Source organism: Hemicordylus capensis, chromosome 2 (genome assembly GCF_027244095.1).
Source record: "Hemicordylus capensis ecotype Gifberg chromosome 2, rHemCap1.1.pri, whole genome shotgun sequence".
NCBI lineage: Eukaryota > Metazoa > Chordata > Lepidosauria > Squamata > Cordylidae > Hemicordylus > Hemicordylus capensis.
Genome location: NC_069658.1, coordinates 74,246,764 through 74,269,819, shown reverse-complemented (window position 1 = coordinate 74,269,819; position 23,056 = coordinate 74,246,764). Strand labels below are relative to the sequence as shown.

The window sequence follows — 23,056 nt, the reverse complement described above, 5'->3', positions numbered from 1 at the left end:
CCAGAGTCACCTAGCAAGTATCATGGCTGAATGGGGTCCTGGTCCTAAGCCCTATTCAGTTTTTATGTTGTATGAGTGTACAAATGTCGATACATGTTTCTGTGTGGATGACTGTGCCTGCATTCATTTTAAAAGTGAAGCTGGGCACAGACCCCTCAGATGCATGGTAAAGATTGAAAGTGTAGTGCTGTACCTATGTTCATCATAATGTGCGAATAACTGGACCTGTGTACAGATCTGGACCTGTGTACACTGTACACTTGTTGTATTAGTGTTGAACATAACGCATGAATAAGTCTCTGGTCTGCACATGTTGGTTCTTGCCAGCAAAGGAATTCACATTATGTTCCCCCATACACTTTGGAGGCAGTCATCTTCTGAAAATTTTGTATTACCTAACAGTGGTCCAGGAACTTAGGTCTCTTTCCAGCAAGGTTTTGAAACCAATGTGAACATTTCCTCTAATGGTCATTGGCCTTATACCAATATAAGCACAAGATGGAATATGATTTTGAGGGTGAAATGAAGTATTCTGATGAATCAGACTTCATTCCAGTGAAGTCATTAGGGAAACTGCTCTGAGCCTCAACAGTCAAGATTTGTGACCCATTTAACCAGCAGCCTTATGGGGCGCAAGTTTCTTTTAAAATGAACATTACCCAACTTCATGAGAAAGAAAATCGCATTATAGCTATTGAGAAACATTCTATATGAAAGCCTCAGTTCAGTCATCCTTTATAAAATGACTTGCATACCACACAGTGTCCCATTGTTCTAAGCAAGATGCTGCTGAAGCATTTGGGGTGCTGGTTGCAAAGGCAGGGAGACACCATGCCTACTAAGCACAGCATCTTTGCTATTCCGATGCTGTTTCCAATATTAGCATTGGAAGTAGTTTTGGAATAACGATGACACTGTTTCCCCGAAAGTAAGACCTAGCAGTAATTTCTGATGTACCGCTAATATGCCCTAGTGCATTTTGGGGGCTAAAATTAATATAAGACACTGTCTTATTTTCGGGGAAACACGGTAGTAGGCACAGAGGCATCCCGCCTCTGCAACCAACTCTCCATGTGCGTTTGTTAGAATACTGCAGTTTGTGAACATCTCGCTTAGAGCGATGAAGGACTTTAGGAACATAGGGAGCTGCCATATACTGAGTCAGACCATTGGTCCATCTAGCTCAGTATTTTCTTCACAGACTGGCAGCGGCTTCTCCAAGGTTGCAGGCAGGAATCTCTCTCAGCCCTATCTTGGAGATGCTAGGGAGGGAACTTGGAACCTTCTGCCCTTCCCAGAGTGGCTCCATCCCCTAAGAGGAATATCTTACAGTGCTCACACATCAAGTCTCCCATTCATATGCAACCAGGGCAAACCTGGCTTAGCTAAAGGGACAAATCATGCTCGCTACCACAAGACCAGCTCTCCTCCTCTAGACCATTATAGACTTTGCGGTATATAAGCCAATATATTTTTTCCTATTTAAAAAAAAGATGTTTTCTTAAACTACTAGCTTAGGTAGAACAGACAAGTCCAGGCAGAGAAGGATTCTTCCATTCAGCCTGAATTACAAATTCAAAAAGTTGAGCTTCAAAATGTAGATTTGGACAGAGAGAATAAACAGAATGGTAGGGGAGACTCCAAGGACAGCATATGCTAATCACTGGGTTATGTGCTTTCTAGACAGTCATCAGAATCAGATTTATTAATTCAGGTCAAACCTAAAAAATTAAGCACATATATGAATAAACAGAGGCAGTTCAAATATTTGAAGTATGGGCCGTTCAGGCATTTCCATTAAAATGTCATTTTGCAAAAGGAAAACCAGCTCCTGAAACGAAGTCATTATACTTATTGTTATTATCCAGGAGGAGAGGCTTGTGTGATACTGGAGAATTTATTGTACTATGTTCTACATGTCAGTTTTTAAAATGCTATTTTAAAATATTTCAAAGTCAGAAATGGTGGAAATGAAACATATAGTTTTCAACATACCAGCTTCATATTAATTTGCAAATGGATATTCTAGAAGCTCAGATTAAGCCTTCTGGTAAATTATAACCCTTCTGGCCAGGAAACATGTCCAGAGGTGGAGCCACCATTGGGCGAACGGGTTCAAAGAACCCAGGCTGCCACAAATCAGGGGCCGTGAGTGTGGCCCCCAGACATATCCCCTGCATCTGATGGCAGGCGTGGGGGGCGTTATTTCAGGCTTTATTTCATGCTGCCCTATTTTGAGCCGAAATCAGCCTGCACTGCATTGGCTGTGCAGCCAGAGTGACTCTCCTTGTCTTAAAGGCAGAGAAAGCCACTCCTGGCCTCACTGCCAATGCAGCAGAGGCAATCGATCTCCCTCCAAAATGGGGCTACACGGCCCCATTTAGGAGAGAGATTGGCCTGCACTGCATTGGCAGCACGGCCGGAACGGCTCTCCCTGCCTTTAAGGCAGGGAGAGTTGCTCCGGCCCATAGTGCCCAATGCAGCGTGGGCCGATCTCCCTTCCATACGGGGCCACACGACTCTGTTTGGGAGGGCGGCCACATCCCCCACATCTTACGTCAGACGTGGGGTGTGGCTAGCCAGGCCCCTGCGTCTGATGTCAGATGCGGGGTAGTGGTGGGTCAAGGGGCCGCGGTGGCAGCCGCACACGGGCCCCCGCCAGCCTCCCTACACTGCTGCTGCTTAGCCCTGTTTGAGATGCAGCTCCAGATGGCATCAACTTTTTGCACCAGTAACCCTAATGACCACTAGGGGCATTGGGAGTAGAGATCAATAGGGTCTCCTTCTCTTTTCCTATTTATCTCTGCCTCTATGAGCTCTCTATTGATAGAATGTACTCAGGAATTTCCTGGGAGTGACTTTCTTTTTCTTCCCAGAAAGCTTCTAGCTTTCTCTCTCTGAGCACCATGCTTCTATAGGTCTCTCTCTGACCAGCATGTAGCCAGAAGTTAGATATAGGTCTTTTTCTATGATCATGTACTTCTGAATAAAGTAGATTAGTCTAACCTTACATGAATCTCCATACTTATCATTTACAAGCTGTTGCCCCTGAGACCCTGTTAACTTCTGCTGTAATTTTAATTAATTAATTAATTAATTAATTAATATTCCGCCCAAACATATGTCTCTGGGCAATGGGAGTGAGTTAGCTCTTGAAATATTCTGCTATATAAGTAAACCCCCAACGAGCCCAACTTTGGTACCAACAAGCCCAAATTTGCTATCAACAAACCCAACTTTGCTACTAGCCCAGCCCCGTCTGCAGATGGAGAGCAGATGGGCACTGTATAGCAAAGAAGAAAGCTTTCCTCCCTTACCATGCTGGGCATGCTGCATATATAGTACATTCATAATTCACCAAAGCACCCTGTGCCTCACCTTCAAACATCTAGCAGCCTGATAAGCACATAAGAACAGCCCTGCTGGATCAGGCCCAAGGCCCATCTAGTCCAGCATCCTGTTTCACACAGTGGCCCACCAGATGCCGCTGGAAGCCTACAGAGAGGAGTTGAGGGCATGCCCTCTCTCCTGCTGTTACTCCCCTGCAACTGGTACTCAGAGGCATCCTGCTTTTGAGGCTGGAGGTGGTCCACGAAGTTATCCAAAGTCCATGAAGTTATCCAAACCCTTCTTAGAGCCATCCAGGTTGTTGGCTGTCACCACCTCTTGTGGCAAGGAATTCCACATGTTGTAGGGATGTGCATAAAACTGGTTCACCCGGTTCGGTTCGGGTCCGAACCGGGAGGGGGTGGTTCGGTTTTGGTTTTGTCCGAACCACCCACTGGTTCGGTTCGGATCCGAACTGGTTCGGATCTGAACCGAACCTGTTCAGATCTCAAAAAGTAGTTAGGATGGTAGCTGGCACCCAGGGGTACCTGTCACCCAAACCCCAAAGCAATCGGACACTCGTACGATTTTTTATGAATTTTTGAAAAATATTTTTTTCTCATAGGATATAATGGGATTCGAACCAGACCATTATTCCTTATTGTGGAGCACCCATGGGTGCCAACAACCATGCAAACCCTGAAGCAATCAGACACCCCTATGATTTTTTATGAATATTTGAAATATTTTTAATTATTTTTCTCATAGAGTATAATGGGACCCGAACCAGTCCATATCCCCTATTGTGGAGCACCTAGGGGCACAAAAGCGGGGTGGATGGTAGACAGGCAGGGGTGCCTACCACCCAAAAAATCCCAAGGCAATTGGACACTCTTCTGATTATTGGTGAATTGTTAAATTATTTTTGAATTCCTCATAGAGAATAATGAGGATTGCAGCAAATTTATAGCTTCACGTCGAGGGGAAAGGGGTGTCGTAGAGTTCAGTGTGGTGGCTGGTAGTTCCTAGGGTGGGCAAGGAAGCTACCTGAATCATTTGAAAGGAATTGGGCAAAGGGGTGATTTTTGGTTAATTGTTGAAGTTTACGTGTCTTTAAGGTTTCCCCCATTAGATATAATGAAGGGTGTATCGCTTCACGTCGGGGGGAAAGGGGTGGCCTAGAGTGGTGTGGGGTTGGTGGTAGTGCCGGTTATGATCAGGGAAGCTACCTGAATTTTTTCAAAGGATTTGGGCAGAGGGCTGATTTTTGGTTAATTGTTGAAGTTTACGCGTCTTTAAGGTTTTTCCCCATAGAGAAGCATTGAGGTGTCAGCAGCCCCATAAGTGCACTTGGGGGGTGCTGGGGTGGCCCAGAGTGAGTGGTGGTGTAGTGCACATAGGGTGCCAACCACCCCCATGGGTTTCTAACCCATGGGGTACAGGGTTCTGTTGTTTCTGAGGTATTGAGTGTGGATTCTATGATAGCATATTAGAGTGGATTCATGGTGTCTCATTGAAAATCTCATTTGCGAGTGTCTGATTGCTTTGGGGTTTGGATGACAGGTACCCCTGGGTGCCAGCTACCATCCTCCCAATTTTCAGGTGTCCAAACCGGTCCGAACCAGTTCGAAACGAACCACCCCGGTTTGGTTTGAATCCGAACTGAACCGAACCGGGGGGGTTCGGTTCGGATCGAACCGCCAAACTGGAACCGGTTCGGATCCGAACCGGTTCGGATCCGAACCGGTTCGCACATCCCTAACATGTTGATTATGTGTTGTGTGAAAAAGTACTTCCGTTTGTTGGTCCTAGATTTCCTGGTAATCAATTTCATGGGATGACCCCTGGTTCTAGTGTTATGTGAGAGGGAGAAGAATTTCTCTCTATCCACTTCCTCCATACCATGCATGATTTTATAGACCTCTATCATTTCTCCCCGTAGTAGTCTTTTTTCTACACTAAAAAGCCCCAGGTGTTGTAGTCTTGTTACCAGCAAGCCCAACTTTTCTCCAGCAGTGGCACACTTGGCATGTTGAACAAAAGGAAGGTTGCAATACCTTTCTATGCAGAGCCTTTTGCTGTGTTATGCCAAGAGAAGCTAGAAAAGAAGGCAAATAGTTGCATTGCAACAGCCAGAGGCAACACTAGAGGTTGCTCAGTCTTTACTGTTGCACATTTCTTCTTGAACTTTCATTTACACTCTGTGTATTATGAGAATACCAACAGGTTATCGTATTAGTCAGAAATTATTCATGCAACCTCTTTGAAAATCAGCCTTATCCTAATATAATTCTAAAAGTCCATTGGGCAACATCCAGACTAAGTTAGTCATGACTAAATCCCATTGAAATTATTAGGACTTAAGTTAGTTATGATTAATGTGATGTATTAATTTCAATGGTGCTTACCATGACTATCTATCTGTCTGTCTGTCTGTCTGACATATTTCTATACCGCCCAAAACTTGCATCTCTGGGCAGATTACAATTAAAATAAATTAAACAATTAAAATCATTTAAACCCCAACATTAAAAGTATTAAAACTATAAATCTAATTAAAAGCCTGGGTGAATAAATATGTCTTCAATGCCTTTTTAAAAGTTACCAGAGATGGGGAGGTTCTTATTTCAAAAGGGAATGCATTCCAAAGCCCAGGGGAAGCAGTGGAGAAGGCGGATCCTTGAGTAGCCGCCAGATGAGCTGGTGGAAAGTGCAGACAAACTTCTCCAGATGATCTCAAGAGGTGATGGGGCTCATGGTGAAGAAGATGTTCTCTTAAAAACCCAAGGCCTAAGCTGTTTAGGGCTTTATAGGTAATAAGGAGCACTTTGTATTTTGCCCAGAAACTTATTGGCAGCCAGTGTAGCTCTTTCAACACAGGAGTTATATTTAATTTAATTTAATTTAATTTAATTTAATTTAATTTAATTTAAGTATTTCTATACTGCCCAAAACCTGCGGTAGTTTTTTGCGATATAGGCCAGGTTGGTCTCCTAGATGACCAAGAGATCAACCTGGCCGCCATGTTCTGTACCAACTGCAGTTTCCGAACTATGTACAAAGGCAGCCCCACATAGAGTGCATTGCAGTAGTCCAGCCTGGAGATTACCAGCATATGTACCACCATTCTGAGGTCGTTCATCTCAAGAAATGGATGCAGCTGGCATATAAGCTGAAGCTGATAGAAAGCATCTCTGACCACCGCCTCAACCTGGGACACCAGGGACAGGTTTGGATCCAGAAGCACTGACAGACTGCATACCAGTTCCTTCCAGGAGAGTGTGACCCAATCCAAAACCAGCAGATCAAAATTGTCTCCCAAGTTCTGACCCCGCACAATATGTACCTTCATCTTATTTGGATTCAACCTCAGTTTGTTATCCCTCATCCAGCCCATCACTGCCTCTAGGCAGGCATTTAGGGAGGTTATGCCTTCTCCTGGTGATGCTGACATGGAGAAATAGATTTGGGTGTCATCAGCGTATTGATAACATCCTGCACCAAATCTCCTGATGATCTCTCCCAGTGGTTTCATGTAGATGTTGAACAACATCAGAGACAATATGGAGACAATATGGTGTCCCTGAGAGACACCATATGAAAGTTCAGATTTTGAAGAACAATCTCCAAGAGACTCCATTTGGAATCTGCCCTTGAGGTAGGAATGGAAGCACTGCAAAGCTGTGCCTCCCACTCCCAATTCCCTCTGAGGTTCCAGATGGATACTATGATCAATAGTATCGAAGGCCGCTGAGAGATCCAAAAGGACCAACAGAGTCACACTCCCTCTGTCAATTCCCAATTGGGGATCATCCATCAGGCGGACCAAGGCAGTCCCCACCCCCTAGTCCACCTGAAAACCAGTTTGAAATGAGTCTAGATAATCAGTTTTCTCCAATACGGCCTGGAGCTAGGAGGCCACCACATTCTTAATCACGTTGCCCAGCCATGGAAGTTCAGAGACATTTGCTTAACTCTGAGGGATCCAAGGCAAGCTTCTTCAGAAGCAGTCTAATGATTGCCTCCTTAAGACAAGGAGGCATCCTGCCTTCCCTCAGAGAAGCATTTATAATCTCTACCAGGTCCTCTACAACAGCTAGGGATGTGCATGGAACTGGTTTGGATGCCCTTTATGGTTCTTTGAACTGGTTCAAAAGACTGGTGGTTCGGCCACTTCGCAGGTGCAGGGTGTGTGCAACTCTAAGGACTGGGCAGGGTGCTCTTACCCCCCTCCCCCACGTTTCCCCCACCAGCGCTGTTCTCAAAAATGGTCACGCCAGCCTGGCAACGTACCTCTTTGCCACCCCAGTACATCACAGATCAGAAGCAGCCAGAAGTGGCTGCTGCGCATGAGCATGTCATGCACAGTGGCCACTTCTGGTCCATGACTTACCAAGACGGCAAGGACATACACTACTGCCCCAGTGGGGGAAACACAGTGTGTGTGTGTGTGTGTGTGTGTGTGTGTGTGTGTGTGTGTAAGAGCACCCTCCCCAGTCCTTAAAGTTATCCCACCCCCAGATTCAAACTGGTAGTCGCCAGTTCTGTGCACATCCCTAACAACAGCCTTCCTGCCAGATAATATGAGCCATGTCGGACAAGGATCAGGAGGGCAGGGTGGTGGGCCACACCATTCCAAGAAACCTGTCCACATCCTCAGGAGTCACAAACTGTAACATTTTTAATGTATGCAACCATGGCGGCCAGAATAGTATATGCGCAGAAATGGAAGGACAATGAAATGCCCTCAAAAGAAGATTGGTTGATGAAAATTTTGGAATCTGCTGAGTTGGCAAAACTTACAGCACTGATAAGGGATGAAAACTTGGAATGTTTTAAAGATTGGAAACCATTCTTACTATACTTAAAGAACTATTTTTCTAATATGGACCTTTCAGCAGGGTTTGAAATTTAGTAATAATAGCAGGTTGGGTAGAGTAAAATCGAGTTTGCATTGTGTAGGATATATGTTTTTAATTACTGTAGCAATGGTTGACTTGTATAGTTAATGAATCGTGTAGATTGGTGAACGGGAAGTCAATATTTACTTAATTAGATGTAACGGGATTGTTAAGATATTGTAAAAACCAATAAAAAATTTTAAAAGCCAAAAAAAGGGGGGGGGGAAGGAGTCACAAACTGAAACTGATCCGGGGTCATCACATAAGAGGAGCTGCTGGACACCTCGGCATCAGTGTAACAATTGTGGAGTTTGAATCTAAGTCGGCCCAAATACGAGAGATTTTGTCCAGAAAGGACTCATTAAAAATGTCACAGTGAGTAATTGTTGGTTCCAAGTACTGATTCAAGGGGGAAGGGGTACACACTAGTCTCTTCACAACCCTGGACTACTCTGCTGGATGTCAACTTGAGGACGTGATACAGCAGAAAAGAATAGCTTCTTTGCCGCATGTATTGTCTGAGCATAGATTTTCAAATGTACTCTATGTAATAATCTGTCGGATTTGAGTTGAGGCTTTCTCCACTTGCACTCAAGTTACCTACCTCACCGCTTCAACCCCTGTAGTTCTTCTGTATACCAAGGGGCCAGTTTCAAAGTGGGTCAGAGAGGACACTTACGAGAGATCGTGTCCACTGCCCTGGTGAGTTTATTGTTCTAGTTCTCCACCAGAGTATTGACAGGGTCACCGGCAGAACCAACACTAAATCTCTCCAAGGCTTCTTGGAATCCTACTGGATCCAATTACTTTCTTGAGCGGACCATCCTAATAGGCTCCTCACCCCTGCGGAGTGGGATGTGGTCATGGGTCCAACCTTAACCAGATGGTGGTCTGTCCATGGTAAAGGGGAAATCACAGGAGTCCCCATCCATGGAATACCACCCTGTTCAGAGTGAAAGACCAGATCAAGTGTGTGACCAGCAATATGCGTTGATCTTGAGAACACTTGGGATAGGCCCATAGTTATCATGGCCGCTATGAATTCCTGATCTGCTCCGGACAAATTGGTCCCAAAATGAAAATTGAAGTCCCCCCCCCCCACACACCACCACAAGACTAGGAGACTACAATGCCAAACTCAAGACCAAGTCTGTCAACTCTCTTAGGGACTCTGTTGGGCAGTGGGGTGATCGGTACACCAACAGAAGTCCCAGTCTATCCCTGGTTCCCAAACGTAAGTACACACATTCAATATGGTCAGATACTTCAACAAGGATCCTGGCAAGGGATATGCTATTCTTATAGACCACAGCCTCTACACTTCCCCACCCATGGTTGCTCACCTGCTCCTCCACAGAGTACCCTGGATGGAGAAGCTGGAACTAGACTGGGCCACCAGTATCCCCCAACTAAATCTCTGTAATACATACCAGGCCAGCTCCTTCATCCTGAATTGGATCATGGATGATTTCAGGTTTATTCTGGACTGACCTGTCATTAGAAAGGAGCAAGGTGAGGCTCTGTGGGTGGGTTGGCACTGCTTTCTAAGGTGAAAAAGCTGGCAGGAGAGTCAGAAGGGGAAACAGCAATTAAGTTTCTGATTTCCCTTCCCCTGCAATGTTACTTCTTCTATTCCCCACTAGGGTTGTGCACGGAACTGCCAACTGTGGTCCGGCACTGGGGTGGCGGGTAGCTTTAAGAGTGGCGGGAGGGTTTACTTATCCCTCCCGCCGCTTTCCCGCTCTGGCACTGTAATTCTAAGAGTAATTGGGGCGGCAGGATACCTCCCTGCCGCCCCTTCCCCACTGTTGCCGGAAAAAACTCCCAGGAGTCCTTTGTGCACAGAGACATTGTGCGCGCGCCACCCACCCCACCCCAAGCAATCCCACCCACCCACCCCAAGGAACAGGGCTGTATAAATAAATCGGGGGGGGGGGAAGAAATAGAAAAATAAAATGATTACTCTCTCTTTTCAATCTTCATAACTTTATATTGATAGTATATTATTGTGACCAACTACTTCAGTAGTCAAAGCCATTTAGCTCATTGAATTATATATATAAATACTGTGTATTAAACAACATATGTAGGGATACAACAGTTAAATACCAGTATGATGGTGCCATGTGACACACTTCCTCACATTTATTTATTTGATTTATATAGCGCCCTTCCAAAAATGGCTCAGCGTGGTTATATTGATAACTATCATGTCTTTCTTTCTTTCTTTTTTTAAATTAGGAAAAGTTTGGTTGATTCTCAGGAATTAGGAATTGCATCAATTTCTTGCACAGCTGGGGAAGAGAAACTTAGAATAAATCCTGATTCAGAGCAGGATAGCATCACTTCAGTGGCTGTGCTTTTGTCCCATTCATTTTGTTTTTGTTTTAGATTGTGAGCCCTTTTGGGACAGGAAACCATCTTCTGTTTTCTTTTGCTGTATAAACTATGTTGGTAACTGTTTAGTTAAAAGAGGGACATATATAATTGAAACAACAATAGTCGTCCCTCATCAACCGCTAGGGTTCCGTTCCGGCAAAACTTTACCGTTGGCAAATTCGTGGTTGGTGAGGAATTAAAGTCTATGGGAAACAGGGTGTTAGAGGAACCATGACCACAAAAAGACCTAAAAATAAAGGATAAAAAAAAAATCACAAAAATCCTGTAATATCGCCAAGAGTCACCAAGAAAAATGAGCAGATCAAATCTCTTGAAAATTTTTGACACCCCCCCCAATCACTCAAAGGCATTTTAAATTGGCAAGGGACAGCAAGGTCAGCAAGGGTCACCAAGAGGAATGAGCAGATCGAACCTCTGAAACCACGCCCATCACTGAAATACCCCCCATCACTAAAAAACCTCACCAATCATGGATAATCAGGTCACGGTTGTTAAGACCTGTCACAATTTCTTATTTGCATATACTCCAAAACTGCGGGTGGTACAACCGTGGTTGGCAAGAGATGATTGTACGTGTGTTGTCTGTTTAGTTTCCTTAATTCTCTCATCACTGCTAGTAGAGACACTGCTAGTCTCTTGTAACTGTTTCATGATGTTGGAGCTTCTCTACTTGCTCCTCAGAATCATTTTACAACTTCCTCCCTGTCAAATGTAGTCTACTGCATTATCTGAATATAAAGGCTTGGAGTTGGAAACTATAGAAATTCATAACACATCCCACTAAAATGCAATTACAATTCAGTTTTTTAAAATTATAAAAATTACAGCTATCAACTGATGAAAAATATTAATGGTTGACATGATGTGAAGTGTTACATCTTCATCATGTAGTGCATCATATCAGACATTAACTTGTATTTTAATGGATCAGTTAAATTGGTAATTATTAATGAGATTAAATGTCTTTTTACAGCAACAATAATCTTAAATGCACAAGGAGAGCCTTTCCCCATATTCCTGTTTGCATATTACCAAATTTTAATATTGGTGCTTTTTTTGAGATACTGAAGACAGCTTTCATTTATTAAATTATGTCTGTGCTTCAAGCAAGTTCTACAAATCTAATAAACTCTTAAAGAGACAGTGTACTACTCCCATTGGTAGCAGGAGGTGGGCAGGCGAGTGAGTGGGCAGGCATTCAGTGGGCATGGGCATCTCTATGTCTTCTGCCTTCTCTGGGCAGAGGGGATGCCAAAGCCCAGCTTTTTCTGGGGCGCCAAAATTCAACAATAGCAAAAGCTCTGGTTTAGCAGGGTGTGTAGTCTCTCTATTGATCTCATTCTCTACATGGAAATTGTCAGTTCAAAGCCACAAGTACAGTTCAGTTGCCCAAACAGACTAAAAAGGCCCCAGAAACATGATAGCATTTATAGGAAAATGCATCCAGAGCACATACATAACTTGTCTCAGAAAGGAGGGAAGTTTGCAGCAATAATTCTAAATAACTTACAATTCTAAACAGGAACTCTGAATTAAATGCTCAGTTAACTCACATAAGTTCAGCTCCCACTTTGGACAAGTTATTGCAATTTGAATGATTTTCCTCCCCTGTAGAGTGTGGAGAATAAATATTCTCACGATTGCATTATAACTGTACACATGTGAGCATCTCTATTTTGCAATACAGGTGCAAAATATTATAGGGTTGCCACCACCATAAAAAGAAACTCATGATGTTTACACTTAAGGATCATTCATTTGGGGAAGAAAGGAAATTGGGAAACTGGGAAACCTGCTAGAGCTGCCAGCTGGCTGTGTGTGTGCTTTGCCCCTCTATAGAACATAAGAACAGCCCTGCTAGACCAGGCCCAATGCCTATCTAGTCCAGCATCTTGTTTCACACAGTGGCCCACCATATGCCACTGGGAATCCCACAGGCAAGAGCTGAGCGCATGCCCTCTCTCCTGCTGTTGCTCCCCTGCAACTTGTATTTAGAGGCACTTTGCCTCTGAGGCTGAAGGTGGCCCACAGCCACCAGACTAGTAGGCATTGATAGACCTGTTCTCCATGAATTTGTCTAAACCCCTTTTAAAGCCATCCAAGCCATCACCACATTCCGTGGCAAAAAAATTCCATTGATTAATTATTATATGCTGTGTGAAAAAGTACTTCCTCTTGTTGGTCCTAATAAGAACTATATTAAGCAGGCTCTGGCCTAAGGCTGGGTGTGGGCAAGGAAGGAAACTGGGAAACATGCTACAGCTGCCAGCATGTGTGCTTTGCCCTTCAGGTACAGCCCTTTACTAAGCAGGCCCTGGCCTAAGACTGGGTGTTGGCAAGGAAGGAAATGGGAGAAACCTGCTATAGTTGCCAGTGTGCACGTGCTTTTGCTGCTCCTTTGCCCTTCAGCTACCTAAGGATCATTGAGGGCTATCAAGGAACATGTGTTTGACTAGATTGAACAGTACCCATCTGGAGGCCAGTCTACTGAGATTATATGATACCTCACCAACCCTCTGATTATTTCTTGGTTAGGCAAGCAAATAATGTATTGTGTTCTGGTTGCTTTAAGATTGACAAAATAGAATGACTTTCAAGAGATTTCTTGGTGGAGCTGTCTTTTGTGCCTGTCTTAGGAAAATAGGAAACTGCCATATACTGAGTCAGACCATTGGTCTATCTAGCTCAGTATTGTCTTCACAGACTGGGCGTGGCTTCTCCAAGGTTGCAGGCAGGAATCTCTCAGCCCTATCTTGGAGAAGCCAGGGAGGGAACTTGGAACCTTCTGCTCTTCCCAGAGCAGCTTCTTGCAGTGCTAACACATCAAGTCTCCCATTCAGATACAACCAGGGCAGACCCTGCTTAGCTATGGGGAAAAGTCATGCTTGCTACCACAAGACCAGCTCTCCTCTCCAGCTTGCAGTATCAAGCTCCAGAAGGTTGTATTCAGTGGGTTTGAAGATTCTTGTGTTGCCACACACTTGCTCACACACATAATCACATGTGATTAGGTACACTTAGATGTGTGTATCTAAGAATGTCTTGGGGAAACTGAGCTCAAAACCAAATTTGCAGGTGTGCATAATAAGTGGATCACAGTCTAGTCCCTTAAGGTAACGCTTTCTTCACTGTGATTCCTGCTGTCCACTGAGATCATCGGGAGAGGTCCATCTGCAGTTGCCACTGGGTCATCAGGAGGCTACTCAGGGACAGGCCTTCTCTTTTGCTGTCCTGAGACTTCTTATTCCCTACTGGAATAAGCAGCTCTCAATCTCTGGCTTTTAAAAAAGGTTCTCAAGGCCTTTATTCAAGCTTTTTAACTTTAATTGTGGTTTTAAGCTGTTTTAATGCCTTAATTTTGGTTTTAATCTGCATCTGCTGATTCATACACAGTGCCAAAAGAGATTGCTTCTCATAAGGAGATTTAGGGTCCCTAACAAAGGTGTTGCCAAAGCAAGGGCAAGGAGGTTCTGTGTAGCCCCAAGCTCTGCGGCACTATGGATACCTGCAACTCGAATGGGGAGCACTGGAGTTCCCAAGCAGTCAGAAACAAAGTTAGCTCACCGAAAGCCCATGAAGGGAATTACTTAGGCTCAAGGTTTATCTAGGGTTCTACTGGGGAGTAGTGGTGTGCACAGAACTGGAACCTGCTGATTAGAAGGCAGCAGTGGGGGGGGGATAGCTTTAAGGACTGGGGAGGGTGCATTTACACCCCCAGTGTTTCCCCCGCCAGCACTCACTTTAAAAATGGTCTGGTGGGGCAGCGGTGTACCTCCCTGCCACCCCGTTGCCTCCTCAGACTGGAAGTGACCAGAGGTACCCACTAACATGCATGTCCAAGGTGCGCGCATGACATGGGCACATGTGTTCGCCCAACATGCACGTGCTTGGTACTTCCAGTCACTTCTGGTCCAAGGAGGCCACAGGGTGGCAAGGAGGTACGCTGCTGCCCTGCCGGACCGTTTTCAGAGAGAGCACTGGTGGGGGAAACTTGGCGGGGAGGGGTGTAAGTGCACCCACCCCAATGCGACTTTCCGCAGAGATTCTGGCATTTCAGAAGCCATCCCCTACACAGCTTCAAAATGTTTTTAACACAAACTATAGATTCCAAGGACGATGAATTCTGTGCCCCAAACCAATCCTGCCCTTGAGTAATATAGCCACAGAACTGTAGAACACATGCAGCTCTGGTAATAACATTTCAAGTGGAGACAGACTTAAGGCAGCTTTGAGTTGTTCTTTAAATCAAATGCTATGAACTTCAATCCAGCACATCAATCTGTGATTTTAACAAAGATATTTACTGTCATATTTGGATGATGAATCATTAATTTATTCGCAAATTGGTACCTCTTTTCAAAAGCAGTGCTTGGCCCACCCCTCCCCTTGTTACTGTCTATTCAGTATCATAATGACATTCATAAAAAGATTCCTTTGAAGCTCAGATAAAGATCTTGTCACCAAGACATTATCATTGAATGCTGAGAACACTGTAGCCATCCATTTTATGTTATAATGGAGATTTTAATTTCCCTATCCATTTAATGGATGACCTTTCCCTAAAGACTACTCATAAGAGCATTTTTTCATATCCTGAGGGATTCTCTAAAAGCAATTCATTTCAGAAGAGCACTTCTGTACAGTTCATATTTTATTGTAGAATAGCAGGCACCTTTCCAGAGCCAGAGGAAAAAACCATGGAGTGTTGAATACATAAGAATCAGAAATTGTTAAGTAACTGTTATAAATGTGAAGCCAATGGTTATGTTTAGGATGCAACTGTACAGGCTTTTCATTTTCCTCGATGGGCAAGCTTTTCTTCTTTCATCTTGTCTTTAATCTACAACACTTCAAATATTACTTTGTAAGATGGCAATGGATTTTGGGATTCAGAGCAACATTTGTATTGACAGACAAAATGGCTGGACAGAACAGCCACTTTATAGTTCCTTATTCGTTGTAGGGGGAACTAGAGCAAAAATAAAATAAGATTGCTACATACAAACGCAACCCCATTCTCTTCTGAGTCCAGGACACTTTCATTTTGTATATTTATATATGTCAGGGCAGCACCAAGAGTATAGGCACTTGGTGAGCAGAAATTCTTCACATATTTGGGTCTGATAAGCAACTAGTAGCTGTGAATGTTAACACTGACTCCAATGAGGAATGCAAAGTAGTGCTGCTTGGCTTGATGTGTCTATGTTCTATCTTTCTTCTTTCAACAATTTTTCACAAAGAGAATAATAAAGGAAAGGAAGCAAGAAAGGACCAACATGTGGCAAATAAAAAGTGAAATTTGCCAATATTTTGCTCATGAACAACAACTAGACTGTTTACTAGTCACAGATATCAGAAAAATCTGAGTTATATTTTTAAAGAATGTGATTCTATATTTTACAATCAAAGTGAAACTAATTTAATTCCATCCTAGGTTGGTGCTTAGAGATTCATTCAAAAATCTACAGATGGAGTTTTTCAACACTCCTGTGCTGACATGTTACATTTTTATATTGCCAAATCCAAGAGTCTCAAAAACACAAAACAACAAAAACACTAAAACAAAACAATAAAAAAAAATAATAATTTAACACAATAACAGTTGTTTAAAATAGTTTAAAACAGTAAAACCAACTAATAGATAACCAAAGGCTTGATTAGATTATGATGTTCTGAGAGCTCTTCTAAAGGCTGCTAGAAATTGTGAAGCAGTTACAGAAACAGGGAGCTCAGATTATAGAAAAGGACCAATCTTGAGCTGCCACCAGAGAGCTGAAAGCAACTGCAGGCAGATCTCTCCAAACGTTCTTAATAAGTGAACTTCAGAGTGCAACTTTATTTAAGATATTTATACCCCGCTCTTCCAGTACACTACTGATCAGGGCTGCTAACAATAAACTCTGATTAAAAGTGTTGTGGGTTTTATTCTAGTAATGACTGGGCACATCAACCACGATTAGAGAATCTTGCTGGCTTTTAAGATTTGTGAACATTTTTGTATCCCTGTTATTTATACATTTCAGCTCCTATGTTTTGGCCAAGGAGCTGAAAAATCCCCAACTAACTCATCCTCCCCCAAACTTAGAAACTTTAAAAAATTCTGCAACTTATTTTTTGTGAACTTACTCATCCTCCCCAAAACTTAGAAACTTTTTAAAATTCTCCAACTTATTTTTTTGTGAAGGATGAGTATTGTACTTGGCAAAATAAATGCTAACCACAACCACCGATACAGAAAAAGCACAACAGCTGCTGTGATTCTTTTGCTACTTATCCCTGGTCAGCAGTTGAATCTTGGACACTGAACCAAAATCATAGTCAAGGTATCATCTTTTGGAAGAAATCGCACCACAAGAATTTAACAAGTTGTTAGTAATTGAGGTAACTAAGTGGTGTTAGTAGACTGCCTGCTTCCCTTGTACTCCTTTTCTGTTGTTCACTGAAGTAGAGCAGATAAATAGCAAAAATAAGCTGAATCATGCACTTTGGACTACAAAACATGCGATTTGGCAGAAATGTCAGATCGGCACCCCCAAAATCCAATATGGCAGTTAAAAATCCAAAATTCAATATGGTGTTGCAATATTGAATGTTGAAGCTCACCAGAATCAATCCAATTATAAAGGCCTGAGATTTGGCAAATGTGCTGTCAGATGTGTGGCTTGAGAAAGCAATGTGGTTGCTAAAATTTCAATATGGTGGCTAAATATAAATATGGTATACGGTATTAAATGTTTTTTTAAAAAAAATCATCCACTTCATAGTGATACAGATGAGATTTGGCAGAAATGTTTTCAGATCCTTATTGTTTTAGAGTAACTTCAGGCAAACAACAAAACCTTACCACTATGGGAATCTAGGGGAATCTACCCCCCCCAAAGGCTAAGAACGGAGGGGGTGGGGAGCATAATTAGGACAAAAAGTATTCTACCTTGCTCTCCCAGCAATGCTCCCTCCAAACCAATTTTCACAAAAGATCACAGGAATTTTTTTAAGAGCTACAAAATGGCTCTGCACTGTAAAAATTGTGACCAGTATGACATCAGAAGTCATTTCTGGCCACTCAAAACCGTGAATAGGTGAATTTTAGCCTATTTTTAAAATCACAGATAAAGAAACCGGGTCTCTAAGACCTGTCCGCAGATACGTGAAACTACAGATGAGAGCCACCTATATGGTGCCATTTTATTAAATATTGAAAATCTTTAGAATCATTCAAATAGTTGCATATGGTTCAACTGACTGCTTATGAGCTTAAATGGCAAAGCTATCTTAATGGATTAATGAAACAAGAGATGCATGTCAGCTTTCTAATCCAAGCACAATCCACTGCAGTCAAGACACTTTTGAAACACATTCTCCTTCCTTTGCAGCCACTTTTGCAGCACATTTCACAAGTTCCTTGCAACATTCCACAACTGGTGGAAGCATTGTCCAAAGGATTTTTCATATTCCTCCCTCTTTTTTCCATCCCCTCTCAGCAGAACTTGCTTTGTTGGGTTGGCATGCAGTTGCATGGCCCCATACTATTCCTGCTTGGTATGCAGCCTGCTCATCAAAATAAGTTTTCTGTTTCCTAGCAAAAAGTTCCAGTCTTGCATCACTCACATGCATGGCTGTGCTACCTCTGTCATAAATACATGATTACCACAAACCTCTCCAATATCTGGAGATCTTGGTCTTCAATCACTGCCAGGCACTGACTCGGTTTTGTAAAACAAACAAAACAAACAAACTTGACACATCAAACACTCTCCATGCAGACTTTTTGCCTTTGCCACAGAATGATATGGTATCACACCCAGCGAATGCATGGAGGAAGGGCAGTCCCCTAATTTTTCAGGCCCTAATGAGTCAGCAACTTCAGGAATCCATCGGTGCTGCTTTGTGCCTTTCCCAAAAGAACCCCACATGGTCTGAAGGCCAAGCTTCTTAAACGATGGAAGAACTGATATGAAGATTAATACTAAAATGTCTGTGTCATTGGCTTTGATTAAAAGTTCCTTGGAACCCGGTGTTATTGCATTTTTGGCATGGCTTTTCCTGCCACCTCAAGTCTGAGGCTCTAGAAAAGATCCAGCCTCACTGTGATCAGGATATGGTTCCTGTCACACTGCTTTTATGTCACAATCTCTAAACTGGCTGACTGTGAGAGTTCAGTGGCACACGCTGTTGAGTACTGCCGCAGAGCTTCACTGCACCAAGAGCCGGTCTGGCTCATAACCCTTTCCCCTTTTAAGCTGAAAGCAATAGGCTGTTGAGTACTGTTAGAACCCTGGAATCATAGGATCCAGAACTGTGAGAATCACTAGCCCTGAAGTGCCCTAAGTGGGGCACTTGTATACTGCTTTGACCATTCTTGCCAGCCTCTGGGAACTCTCTCAGTAATGGCTTCTAACTCTCCACATGACAGCCTATATATAGAGGCTTTTGCTGTGTAGGAGCATAGGGTTTGGATCTAAAAATACTTTTAACGTTTTATAGAGCTAGTTGCCCAAAGAAGCTGCCATTTACTGGATCAACTCAGATGTCATGTGGGACCACAGTTAAAGCCTGGTTTCCAGTGATGTCCACAAGCCTCGATTGATCTTGGTTTAATAAAACCAACTTGCTTGAAATAAACATAGTTAAGAACCAAAGATCTGAAGCGGGTTTCATATCTAGGTTGATTTCAGACAAGCTGGTTCAAGACTGGTCATTCAGATGGCAAGCCTGAGCTCGGTTTTTTCCTAAACTGAATCAGAACTCCTAGAAGGCTCACACAGGCAGGAGTTGTGTGTGTGTGTGTGCAGGGGTTAGAGTGCGCATACCTGAGGCTCAGACATCATGTAAGAATCAGGCTTTAGTTGTGGTTCCATTTAAACCAGCTCTTTGTAAGTAAACGAACAACAAACATGATTTTAGACTGGTTTAAGTGAATTTCAATATTCATTCCAAAAAAGATATTTGATATATATTTTTTAAAAAACCCCAATTCTTATGAGTATTTATACCAAATAAACAAAAAATGTAGTCATCTAAAAATCCTACATTTATAGCTACTGTAAAATTGGTTGAGTACACAAGCACTTGTTTTTCTCCCCTGCTAACTGGGCAAAGAGGCACCTTTTTAACATGGTGATTCTCTTTATTTAGCAGGGGAAGAGTAACTGGCCCTATCCACCCCCAGCACAGTATCTCTCCAGTGACTGTTGCTGCTGTCTGTCTTATGTTTATTTTTAGACTGTGAGCCCTTTGGGGGACAAGGAGCCAACTTTTTATTTATTATTTCTCCATGTAAACTGCTTTGGAAAATTTTGTTGAAAAGTGGTATATAAATATTGGTTGTTGTTTTTCACCATACTTATTCATGTTGACTTGTTTAAAGTCTTGCAGTTTTTAAAAACTATCATTCCAGTCTCACAAGGGACTTCCAGTGGTCTCCCTATCCAGCTGCTGGATCAAGTCCACTCCCTCCCCTCTTCAGTGACTCTGCTGCACCAGGTGCTCCCAGACCATATCAAAGTGGGTTTAATTTGGGACAATGAATTCGACTGTGTTTGTAGTCACTGAAACAAACTATGCATATTAACATTATGGAGACAGCACACACTCATACTTAAATCTGAATAAAAGTTACTCAAAGTCAAGCTATAAAGTTAACTTTAAAAATTTGTCTAATATCCATTAGCAGCAGATGTGCTTTGTACAAGGAACTGTAAAACATTCAACAGCTTGATCATTAAAGAACAAAAGGCACTTTTATAACAAGGCAGTCTTCATGTAATTTAAAATGCAAAGGCTTTGGTTGAAAAGAGTCTGTAAGTGAATCCAGATTTCTTCAAGCTGGGGTGACAGTCTGGATACTTCTGCCAGCAAAGCTGGCTCTGAGGAAAGGATGTTCAGATGCAACTGAAATGGAAATATGAAAATGATCATTTAAATAGAGAGACCCTATTGTAGAACATACACTACTTAGACTACTTGATAAATCTGTTAAATCACCACATCAGTACTATGTTCACACTAACCAATAAAATAGAGAGAGATCAAAACAGGATATCAACGTTTCATAAATCCAGACTAAAACTGAAGTATGTCCTACATATCTATCTTTTTCAGGGAGTTCCTCCTCTCAGCAATTCATAGGATGTGGCATAATGAGGCCAAACAGTCCCCTCTATATTGCACAGGCATTGGAGTGCATGTGTGTTATGAGTGAAGTAGTAGAACAGCATTCTAGCATGTTATTTCACATGACCCGCACCACCTTCTGTGGCTTCTCAAAGCCTCCGCTTTGCACTATTCATGTTAAAAGGGACATTTTTACACTCTGAACTGCAGAACAAGTGTGCCAGTTTTTTTAATCAAATGATGGCAGACATTAAATCTCAAGACCACAGTTGGGTCTCCTCCACCCCCTTTCATAATGGGATTTCTTTGCATTCAAATAAGGAACTACAGACTGACTCAATTTCTTTAGGAAAGGTCTCTTTCAAAAGTTTGACTTCCATATCACACAGCTTCATGGATTAGTTGAAATAAATGTTTTGAATTGCTACAAATTAAGAGGAAAAGATGGCTCTGCAATGTCAACCTTGCTTGGGCTCAGATCAGTTGGAATGTTCATGAGAAAAAGGGAGGGGGAAGGAAGTGTGTGGGAACAGGGGAGTAAGCATCTTCTGCCCTTATTGCCTTGGAAACAGCTGTGAAGGGACTCTGAAGGGCTGCTGGGTGAAATCCCCCCCCCCTCGGAGAAAGAGAAATGTCCCAAAAGTGTAATTATTACAGCTGAATGACTGAACTCATATCTCTGAGCCAAACAGATCAGCTCTACTCTTGCTGCTGCCTCCAAGTGGCCCAGCTTGCCCAGTGGCTCACACACCAGTAAGAAGAAGAATGGCTTCTTTCCTCACTGGAGGCAGGAAAGAGGCCAGCTGGTGAGTGAGGATGGTGAGAGAGCAATAAAGTGGTAGGAGAAGGAGCAGCAGTGGTAAGGCACTGCCGTAGGGGCATTTGCAGAGGGGCTTTGCTTTACACAAAGATAATGTGTGGAAAAATTTCTGGTGAGGGGCCAAAGTTCACTTATTGAAACACAAGGTCAGTTATGCCACCGTGGCAACCTTTATTTTAAAAAGCAAGGATATTCAATTAAAGGGGAAAACCCTTTGTTTTACAGGGATATTGTGAGTGTGGCAGCTCCAACTGAGCACCAAAAAATGAGGCAATTCAATGATTCAATTATGTTCACGCTATGAGGGCATGATATCTGATGTCAAGTCAGATATTGTACTGGCCTACAAAATCTTAACAGGTTGCTCAGCTGTAACTTCTTCTAGTGGTCATCTGTCAATTTACACCAATAGTGAGTGTTTAAAAGTTGAACATTAAACTTGTGTTGCTTCACGTACTTGCAGAACCTATTCATAGGTTTAAGTTTATTCTTTTACATTTACCCCAATGTAAACCTATTCCACTTGTGGGCATAAGACTTTGTCGTTGGACATTACTGTGATGCCTTGAATACTTCCTGAAACTTTAAGTGGAAGGAGGCAAGGTCCTCCACACCATCAGGCATAGGGATTTTATATCCGAATGCAGGATCTTGCCAGCCGCTTGAGATACAAGTTAAGTGTGTCATCACATAAGAGATGTAAGTAATCTGTGGGCATATGTACTAGCCACAGAAACCATGGACGCCATGGCCACCATGGTGATATATTATGCAGCTGACCTTCTACCTCTTGATCTTTATGAGGATTTTTGGTAGCAATGAGATTGATGGAAACAGATAAGCGAAGTGTTCTGTCTACGGGATGAAGAACATATCTCCCATTGAATGTCTGCTCTCGAGCAGAAACTGCAGCATTGTTTTTTCACCGCTGTGGTGAAGACATTCAACGTCGGGGTGCCCCAATGCTTGAAGATTTGATGGACTGCTGGTTTGTCCAATTCCCACTCGTGGCAGCCAGTTGAAGACCTACTGAGCATATGTGCCCAAAGGTTTGCTGAGCCCTGTATATGGACTGCTTGTGTCATGATTCTGTTTCTGATGCACTACTGCCGGAAGTCCATGGACTAGGCTAGAAGTGATCTGGATGCAGTTCTGCCCTATCTGTTGCTATAAGCTTTGGCTGTTATATTGTCGTTTTGGATGATAATTGATGAGTTTCGAATGAGAGGGAGAATTTTTTAAAGGCATTAAACGCAAGGAGCTCCAGAAAGTTTCTTTGTGTGCCTTTTTCTGGAGCACCCCAATGGCCTTTCAGATGTAGGTCTCCCATGTGAGTGCCCCAGAGCCTTGCTCTGATGCATCCATGATAATTATCAGATGAAGCGACTTCCCAGATGATAAGTGGGGAGCATGGGCCCTCCACCAGATTGAAGTGCAAACCATCCCTGGAAGCTGAAGACAGGTATTCAGAGGATCCGTATGCGGGTGGAAGTTG

At 42.9% G+C, this 23,056-nt stretch overlaps 1 protein-coding gene across 2 annotated transcripts in view; it reads right to left on the bottom strand.

The window, feature by feature from the left end:
- Nucleotides 1-15,963: 15,963 nt before the first annotated feature.
- Nucleotides 15,964-23,056, bottom strand: part of WDR36 (WD repeat domain 36) — an 82,865-nt gene continuing 75,772 nt past the window's right edge. For both annotated transcript variants that reach the window (XM_053294756.1, XM_053294758.1), the window contains exon 23: nt 15,964-20,519. In XM_053294756.1, the coding sequence (XP_053150731.1) occupies nt 20,370-20,519 (150 nt within the window). In that variant the 3' untranslated portion in view covers nt 15,964-20,369. The remainder of the gene's footprint in view (nt 20,520-23,056) is intronic.